We start from the raw sequence: 10,346 nt of genomic DNA, 5'->3' as shown, positions 1-10,346 counted from the left end.
CAGTTATGGCATCTGCTGTAAGAATATTTTAGGGGTAAAGGAAAAAGTATATGTTCCTCAGGCACCGAAGCCCAGAATGAAGATCCAAACTGAAGTTTGAACCTGCTGCTCAATCTTCAGTTGACTAATCCAAAGCAGAAAGAATGTGGATTCTAACAATCCAATCAACTGGTCCAATCCAGGTTTCTCAACATACTCTCTAGTGGCTTATTTAGTTTAGTTTCATTCATAGCTGAATTTAGTTTAGCTAATGTCCCACGTTTCCACACTTTAGCATTCCTAACAAATACCAAAACACATCCAAAATAATCATCACAAGACAGAATCAAAAAGCCAGGTTGAAAATTGTAGGGGAATGACCCAGTCAAAAGGAAAAAGCGAGATCAAAATGAATGGCAGTGGAGAGAAAAAAGAATGAACTGGAATCTCACTGCTAGTGTGGATTGTTTTGCGCCTCAGTCGCACATCTTTAGAAACACAGTTGTGATATCTGGTGGGAGTCTTCGCACTATGCTATTCATGTCACTTCCCAACCCAGACCTTGCTTTTGATGATCATTTTCCAGATGGCAAGCTTGATTTCATTGTTCCTCAGTGTGTATATCATGGGGTTCATCAATGGAAAGACTACAGTGTGGAAGACAGCCACCACTTTGTCTAGTGGGAAGGCTTGGAAAGGTCGGCAGTACATATAGATGGCAGGAGCAAACATGATGAAGACAATAATGATGTGGGTGACACATGTGGAGGCTGTTTTGCTCTTTCCTTTCTTGGCACTGGACCTCACCTTGGCCAGAAGGGCCCCATAGGAGATGAGGAGAAGAATGAAGCACATTAAGGTAGCCAAGCCACTGTTGAAGAACATGACAAACTCTAGAATGTAGGTGTCAGTGCAAGCTAGCTTGATGATCTGGTTGATGTCACAGAAGAAGTTGTCAAGTTTGTTTGGGCCACAGAAAGGAAGGTGTATAATGGGGATGAACTGGATCAAAGAATGGACCAAGCCAAGAAGCCACACGGTGGCAACCAGGCCCAGGCAGACGCCTTTGCTCACCACATTGCCATAATGCAGAGGATGGCAGATAGCCACATAGCGGTCAAACGCCATACCTATTAGAAGGAGGAATTCAGCTGCTCCCAACCAGTGAAGGAAGAAAATCTGGGACATGCAGCCCCAGTAGGAGATGGCTTTCCGACAAGAGTATAGGTCAGCCAGCATTTTGGGTGGGGTGACTGAACAGTAGCACAGGTCTAAGAAAGCTAGGTTGCCCAAGAAGAAGAACATGGGTGATGCCAGGCGGGGGTTGCTCCATATGGTAACAATGATGAGGATGTTCACAGGCAAGATGATGGAGTCAAAGACAAGAAAGAAGACAAAAAGAAAGAGCTGGATCTCCCTTCTCTGTGAGAGACCCAACAATACAAACTCTTTTACCCCCATGGTGCCGTTCCCATGCTCCATTTTGCCCGGGTGATCTCCTGCAATGGAAAAAGAGGGAGGGCTAAAAGCTCAGCTTTAAGTCACTGAGAAATCACTGACAAGCTGCAGCTTCAACAGCTTTGTGTCTTCACTTTCTTAACTCCAAACCTCATTGCTATCATCACCTACAGTATTTCCCAGTTAGCTGGCAGGAAGCTATATTTTTGTTCTCTTTCTTTGTGTACTTAGACTGGAGGAAGAATACACTGAAGAATACACATGTGGAAAGTTATCAAAGTTAGGGGCTGTAATGGAGATGAAGACTTCCTGATGTTGGAGTTCTTCCTCATACAGCTGAGAGGTAGCTGTTTATGGGAACTCATGTGGGAGTGCGTTTCTCTGCAATCTCTCTCCAGGGGCTCCGTGCATTTCAGAGCTACATGTAATGTTGAGCACATAGAATCATAGAGTTGGAAGGGACCAACCCCCTGCTCAGTGCATAATCCCTTATGTATCTCTGACGGATGACCATCCATCTGTTTGAAGACCCCCAAATGAAGAAGAACATACTGCTCATGTGGCAGTCTGTTCTGGCTGACAGTTCATACAGCCAGAAGTTCATCCTGATGTTCTAAATCAACCTGGGAATACTTCTTCTATGTAGTGGGTTAGGGCTACCAGTGCAATAGACTTGTGTGGTAGGGTTGATTTCCTAAATCTTGAGTTTTCCAATGGAAGGAAAGTAAGGTGGCCCAAAGTATTGCCTGGCCAACTCAGACTGATTTTAGATTAGTGATCTCATCTCTGTAGTTCAGAGTTTAGATTAAACAAAGGTCCATCCATGAACACAAGAAGATGTGAACTTAAAGAAATGGGAAGAATGATGCAGGGACCACCTTTATTTCACTTATATCCTTTCCCCACCAAGGAGGAGGAAGAGAAGAAGGAGGAGGACATCAGTGAGGTCTCCCAAACAAAGGTTGATCAGACTAAGACTTGGTTAAATAGCAATGAGCTTCCAGGGTGAATTACTGTGATCTAATTTTCTGGTGTCTTGGTAAGACTTGGTAAGACTTGGTAAGACTTGGTAAGAAATGGTAAGAAATGGTCTTTTGCAGAAATCTTCAGCAAGATTTCTGCAAAAGACCATTTCGAATCCTAACTTGACCCCCTCAAAGCATAGAACTGAGCAGGGGCTATGTTAGATCTCATACACTTTATCCCCTTGTTCAGCACGGAACCTGTATTTAGGATGCAGTTTCAGCCTTGTGAACAGCCTCTGCTTAAATACCTCCTGAGAAGGAGAGCCTATTGCCATCCAAAGCTGATGGTAAGAAACAGACCACCCTATTAGAAACATCTGCCCTAATGTTTCACCCAGATTGGTTTCCTTGCCATTTTTACTCACTGGATCTCTCTGCACTCTCTGGAGCCACAAAGAACTAATTTGCTTCGCCCAGTGTCCTCTTCTCCCCTTTAACTGTAACTCTTCCCAGGTTAAAATACCTGCTCTGTCAGCTATTTCTCATAATAGCTTTAATTTCCCTGTGTTTAAACTGAAGAGAGAAATCCACAAACATCGTCCAAAAGAATAAATTGTGAGAAAGAGTGAAGATCCGGGGGAAAAAAACCAGGATTTACCGTTTGGTATCTTGATGAGAAAAGAGACATCCTTGGCTGGTCATAGTTCACCGCATCTCCAAGTACTAAATTATCTCCTGCAGACACCCAGGATAAGACTCTTAAGGGGATCAGGCAGTCCATTCTCATGTTAAGTCCTGGAAGGAAGCCAGCTCAAGTCTCTGGGAGTTTCTAGACAATAAAAATAAGTTAGCAGTTGGGTTCTTTAGTGGCAAGAACATCTCTAGAGGTGGTGCAAGCTGAGAGAGAAACAATTGCAATTAGATTTGCCTTCTCAGTGGGCCTGATGAGCTCACAAAAGGAGATGGAATCTTGGAATATCTTGTCACTATTTATTTATGTATTTAGAAAAAAAAAGATTCATAGCCCATCTTTCTGTTCATCCAATATTCCAATCTATCCTCATTCCCAATAAATCTTTACATAACCAGCATAGCTAAGGGAAACCTGAGCATCAAATTACACACACACATATTATTATTATTATTATTATTATTACCACCAGGATATTGAGATGAGAGATGTACGGTACAGTAGGTCACAATCTCTTTCAGGCCAAGAGCTACACTTGGATTTTTGAGTGAAACATTGGTAAAAGGAAAGGTCTCTTTCAAGTTAAACTGGACTCCTGGTATCTTCATAGACATGTCCATGTAATTTTCTTGGCAGCAACATTGCTTTCTTCTGGGAGGTCACCAACTTCCCCATCTGCCCTAGTATTTTTGGGTGGTCTCCCCTTTGAGGACTAACTGGGTCTGATCCTACATAGTTTTTTTAAAAAGAGAATTAAGTCTCCTATGAATCAAGACTGAGTCCTGGTGGCACCTCCTTGTTATTTTCTTGCAACATCATAGAAGTGGTTTACTATCATTTTCTTGGGGGTGGCTTTTTAAAAAATTCCCAGTCTGTCCTACAGCCTTGGGACTGGGAGTTACACCTTTTTGGACAGCTTGTCAAAGTGAGAGAAACCTGGATAAAAAAACTACATGTTATTTAATTTTGTTTAAATGCCATCAAAATAAAAATCAATACAGATGGCACAATTATTGCCTATGTTTTGTCTATTGGTCACATTTAAAATCTCAATCTCGTGGGAAATTTGAGGGAGGGGGAGGCACAACTTCCAATGTTTCAGAAATTTCCATATTCTCCTGGGACTCCAGGCTGTGTTCTAATGATCAAAACTTTAGCACTGTTGTCCCCAGACAGCTGCCCTCCCAATGTCTTGGACAACAGCTCCCATAAACCCTTGCTATGATGGCTCTGAATTTGTCCTATGGAGGTTCAGCACATATGGAGGGCACAAGATTGTCCTAAATCATCTTTTAGGATTATCCTCCAAAATCCTGTGAAAAGTTCACATGAGTGACCATTTTATAGAGAACTGTACAGTCTCAGGACCATGAAAAACCTGGTTTCAGCAGCAAGAACCCTCTATAGGTTGTCACCAATTTGGAAGGGAGGGAATTAATTATATTAATGAAATGAAATCCAATTTAGGCTTTGTCCAGGCTCTGCTTATAACTTTTGGCAATGTAGCCCTCAACATGCCAGCGAAAAACTAAATGTGGTCTTCAGTACAGGTAAAGTGGTATCCTCTGATTTAAGGGCAAATGAGTAATGGTGAAGGAATTAGGAAAGACATTTCAGAACTGATGAGTCATGATGGAAAAAAAACAGTCTTACAAAGCCACCTGCTGGACTTTGGGCAATGAGGATATGAGCTGGGACACAAAGCACTTTTTTTAAAACGATTAGCACATCGTGCTTTGTGTCTTGGCCCATCATGGACACAAGGAGTTGAAGGTTACTGCAACCCTTGACAGCCCAGTATTGTCTCCATCACTTGTGAAAAGCAGATTAGCTTCAAGGGCACATGGTAGACTACACAATATCAGACCTCCTTCCATTGAGAGGAATGGCTGATGGGAGCAGAAACTTCCACATGAGGTGGCCACTTCAGGTTGCCAAATGGTAGACCCAGCCCTATTTCCAACCCTCTCCCCTTTTCTCATAGATGTGCAGGTAAAATCACATCTAAACATTATGAAACATTGAGATGGACTCAGATCTTATCACTTCAAGATTCCAGGCTAAAATTCTAGGTTTCAGTTGGGGAAGAGAAATTTTACCAGGGTCAGAACCCATTCAGTTCTGGCACATGAAATATAGGGATACATTGGAAGACCTATAAGGTAAAATATAAAGAGACAAGGGCTTGCCACTTGGTAAAATACTAGCAAGCATTCCAGTAAGTGGATGATGCTGGAGTGGTGTGATGAATAGCATCAGGTCCCATAGGTGGAGCCTAAAGAAGGTCTAGGGTAAGTTGGGACAGGTCTGGAGATAACTACCCATGATTAGGAAGTTATTGCAGATATCCTGAAAATATTCTCAATCAGGCTATCATGTTTGGTAAATTAATTCTTTTCTTATGTTATACAGCCATCAACTTATTCATTTATTGAACTCATTCAATGGATGCACCACTAAAAGTCTTGAAGGACCAGGTTGGGGACAGAGTGTTCTAGAGGAAGTCTTTCTATGTGGTCATTAAAAGTCCACACTGACTTGATGGCATATAACTGATCAATCATTCAGGTTTGTAAATTGTGGGTTATGGCTCCATGAGATAAGTGTGACCTCCTTATTCTAACTGAACAAGCTACAGCTGTAATCATCATGTCCAGCATGCTTTAGCAGATCCTGCACTGAGCAGATTGATGACCTCTGAAGACATTTCCAACTCTGTGATTCTGTGTGAGATCCTGGCTGGTATCCCTCTGTCTTTTCAGCACACAATGGTCTGACTTTACCAGGAGAACTCAAAGTAGACCATGTCACTTGGTATAGGATGGAGTTAGATGCCTTTTGCTCTCTGCTTAGAGAGCAATGTGGGATGTCTTTATAGGGTGAGTGCTACCAGGGTCAGGCTGTTCACAGGCTAGAATAGAATTCTAATCTAAATTAAAATATTTACATTTTTAACAGATTGTTATTTTTATTAGTGTATTTTCTATTTCTAAAAGGAGCAGAAACAGGGATCTGATGGACTACTAAGGGACCAGCCATTTTAAGGTCCCCTTTGCCTTAAACTCCTGCCTACTCTAGCTAGTTCTTCATAAAAATGTTATAATGAAGATCTGGCCCTTGAGGGATTTTTTCCTTTTGATGATGCGTCTTTTTAAAATGATAAACTTGAGAGATGGAGCTATTATTACAAGCTTTGTGAGCTAGTCGAAGAAGGCCTGTTGGATAAAAAGCAGAATACAAATGTAATGAATGAATGAATGAATGAATGAATGAATACATAAATGTGTTCATCTGAATGATGATTAAGGTGCAGTATTAACCATAGTGTGTGTGTGTGTGAGAGAGAGAGACAGAGAATGAGAGAGACTTCCAGAGCCCACCTTCCTCAAAATATGTTACCAAAAATCAACAGCTACTTTATGAGACTTGGTGCCATGGATTCCCATCATCTAAACTTTTTTTTTTAGAAGTAAGAATTGACATTATTTTTAATGTTAACCTTTCCCTCTAAGTAGACTGCTCTTGAAGTTTGTGGCAGAGAGGGAGAGAGAGAGAGAAAATCAGTTTCTGGTTACCAAGACTGTCTACTGGTTGTTGGGTCACTTTTAAATAAGTACGCAATAAATGAGGTTTTGTAGGCTTTTCTTCAAAATCTGCTCTTATAAAAAATCAAGTTTTTTTTTAAAAGAATGCTTTTGCAACACTTAACAACCTTTTGACTTCACGGAAATTTGATTCAGTTTTGTGGTTTGGAAAATATAATCAGAAGTGTCAGCTATTCTTGCAACTGGACAGGATATAAACCATATAGGTACATGAAGAACCAACTACCTTGAGAGAGCTTAACTGGACTTAGATGAGGATGAAAACCTCATTCAAGTACCTTTAGCGTTTTTCAAAGAGCCAAGTGAGAAGCTTTAACTTCCAGCCAGAATACAGCTGAATCTCCAAAGATCCAAGCAATGTCCTTAGCAAATTAAAAAAAAGAAAGAAAGCTAAGCCAGTTGCCTTTGAACCAAAAATAGAGGAGGTTGATACTTGAGGACACTCCCAAGTCCTCAAGAATGAGGGCTAATGCCAGAGATGGGATCTGAACTCTCAGAGAAAAAGGTGAAGAAGTCAGATTTCCTGAAACAAAATACAACAAGTTGGAATGGAGAAAGGGTAAGTGAAGGAGTTCACAGAAATATAGTTTCATCTACTCAGTCAGGCTGGAATTCAATTGTCAACCGTCATTTCAAAAAATTGATTTTTGCTCCTTAACACTTCTTATTTCATGCCTTGATATTTGAATTGTTTATGGCTGATGTTCCTGAGATAGGGCTGGACCCTGGTTCACTCTGATTCTGTCACGGCTTTGATCTTCAGATAGTTACAGGCAACTGAGTGGCTTTTCTGCCACTTTGTCATGTTCGCCGTTTCAATGTCTTTGATACATCGTAACGTTTCGCATGTCATTAATTGGATGTGTGTTTCATCTCTGTGGGGAGAATGGGAACAGTTATCTTTTCGCTTTGCTTTGGAATGTATTTGTCTTATCTACTGCGCTCAAGGTTACTTTCCCAGGCTAGCAACTCTGACGATTGCTAGCACCTGTGCCGGGCGGGGCTGTTACGAGGGAGGCGGGATACGTTTGCACCAAGGGTTTAAGTTTGTATTTGGCGCGCTTTTGCTCATTCTCAGCTTTCTTTGTACTTGTCTTTAGTTCTTTAATAAATCAGATTTCATTTAGCAGCCTCTTGTGAGTCTGAGTATTTGGGCTAGGGCAATCATTACATAAAGCTGAGAATCTCAGATCCTAACCCCGCTGGCCCCTGTCCAGGAAAGACAAGTGTCGAACCCTGTGAGGGAGAGAGCCAGCGATGACCGAACCCGACATCATGATGATGGAAGAAGGGGAACCGGACTCGACCGTGAGGCAGTCCGGCCGACCGTCCCAAGGGGGGGAGCTGTCAGCCATCCGGGAAGAGGCGAGCTCCGAGTCGGAGAGTGAAGCCGGGGGGCTGAAAACGGCCCCGGAGACCACCGTGAATTCCCCGGGCGAGCTGCTCACCTGGGATGAGACCCAAGGAGATGCCACCGTAGCGGGGGGCCCATCCTGGAGGCAGAGATACCCACTATCCCCCAACGTGGTGCAGGTGCAGCCAACGGAGGGCTCACCCACTCCGGATCGGATCCGAGTACTGGAGTCCAAAATGGATTCGTTGGAGGCTATACTGAAACAGCTGAGCTTGGATGTGACCTCGTTGCGAGAGGTCCGGGAAGAATCAAGCCAGAGGCATTCAACCCCTTCTTCCCAGGGGCGGTCCCCGGAATGGCGACGGGTGGTGCGGAGGCGCGAAGGGGACCAGTCGGTCCAGATGGAAATCGCAGCATCGCCCGGACGATCGCCCCGGGGCCCCGCGCCGCTCCGAGCCAGGGAAGCACCAGCCGCGGCAGCACCAGTGGTGGGGCGCAGCCCAGCGGGAGGCGGCATGCGAGACTTCCCTGTCAAGTTTGATGGGGACCCGACCAAACTCTCGTTCTTCCTGACGAATGCGAAAACTTACATGGAAGAATGGGGAGCGGTTTTCCAATCGGAGAAGGCAAGGATCATCACCATTGCCACCAAACTGAAGGGGAGGGCGGCAGACTGGTATGTCCAGATGTGCCAGTCGGAAGCGCCTGAACTGGAAAGTTTCGATGAGTTCCTCTGGGCGTTGAAACAACACTTCGAGGACCCCTTAGCAAAAGAGAGAGCAAAGCGAGCCCTGAAGGAACTCAAGCAGGGGTTCAGATCGGTCGCAGATTATGCTTTGGAGTTTAAAGCGCTAGCTGGGAAGGTGGTTGACTGGTCCCAAGCCACCATTATCGAGCTATTCAAGGATGGCCTGAATACGGAGGTGCTGCGCTGGTCCCTGGGGAGGGACGACCCATATACGCTGTACGAATGGATCCTGCTGGCGGGGAGGGCTGAACATGCCCAGGAGATCTTTGCCCAGCGGAAGACCGCCAAGTCGGGGCGGGAGGTGAAACCCAGCCGCCCAGTGAGCACCGGGGGGAAACCGGGACAACGACCCTGGGACGAGGAGCGGGAGAAGCGGTACGCAAAAGGCTTGTGTTTGAGATGTGGTAAGGAGGGGCATCGAGTAGCAGCATGCCCGAAGGCAAAGGGGGAGGAACGGCCCGGCAAACCATCGGCGAAGTCCCCTGCATTGCCAAGGAAGCAGAAAGCCGCGGTGGCTGAAGCCGAGGGAGACGATGTGATGTTCTACGACATGGAAGGGGAGACCGAAATCCTGCCGCCGGCGGGAAACGCCAGCCACCTGCTCTAAAGGGCGCCGCTGGGCAGGTGGTAGAGGAAGGGCGCGAGCCTCCATCGGTGAGTGGCAGTTACCGCATTCTCACGGTGAAATTGAAATTGGGCTCCCAATCCAAGACTGTAGAAGTATGGGCCATGATTGATTCGGGGTGTTCCCGGTGTCTTATGCACCCCGACGTGGTAGCGGCTTTGGAGCTACCCATTTTCCCTTTACAACGACCCATCGCTTTTACTCAACTGGATGGGTCCATGGCAGGGGGCAAACCGGTCACCCATTTTACAGGGCGCGTAGCCTTGCAACTGGGCAGCCACCAAGAAGGGTTGTCTTTTGTCGTGGCTCCGGTGGGGGGACCCTTGGTGGTGTTGGGGGTACCCTGGTTGGTGCAGCAAAACCCCCACATAAACTGGGTTTACCGAACTATCACGTTCAGGGATGGGTTCTATCAAGCGGCCGAGGGGAAGGGTGCCCCAGAGGAGATGGTGGGGGTTGCGGCAGCTGCGACTCCGCCTTACCCGGTTCCTTCTCTGGAAGGCTTGCCGGCCGAGTACAGGATGTTTGCTGACGTATTCGGTGAAAAGGAAGCCGACCAGTTGCCCCCCCATCGAAAGACGGACTGTGCCATAGAACTGCTGCCCAACGCCCAATTGCCCAAGCCAAAGATTTATTTCATGACACAAAAGGAACTGACCCTGTTGAGAGACTTTGTGGACAAAAATCTGGCGCGCGGATTCATTGAGCCGGCAAATTCACCGGTGGGGGCGCCGGTGCTTTTTCGCCCAAAAAAGGATGGGACATTGAGACTTTGTACCGATTTCCGCGGATTAAATGCCGTCTCAATTTCCAACAAATATCCCTTGCCATTGATCAAGGACATGTTGTCACATCTGGCCAAGGGAAAAATCTTCTCTAAGCTTGATTTAAGAGAAGCCTACTATCGTGTACGAATCAAGG

At 45.3% G+C, this 10,346-nt stretch overlaps 1 protein-coding gene across 1 annotated transcript; it reads right to left on the bottom strand.

Moving 5' to 3' along the window:
* Positions 1-522: 522 nt before the first annotated feature.
* LOC134496877 (olfactory receptor 4N2-like) lies at positions 523-1,461 on the bottom strand. The gene has a single exon (XM_063302593.1). It carries the CDS (start codon positions 1,459-1,461, stop codon positions 523-525), a length of 939 nt encoding a protein of 312 aa, XP_063158663.1.
* Between the last annotated feature and the right edge of the window lie 8,885 nt (positions 1,462-10,346).

This window comes from Candoia aspera, chromosome 4 (assembly GCF_035149785.1).
Source record: "Candoia aspera isolate rCanAsp1 chromosome 4, rCanAsp1.hap2, whole genome shotgun sequence".
Lineage (NCBI taxonomy): Eukaryota > Metazoa > Chordata > Lepidosauria > Squamata > Boidae > Candoia > Candoia aspera.
Note: the sequence above shows the minus strand (reverse complement) of the source record. Positions and strands in the feature narration are given on the sequence as shown.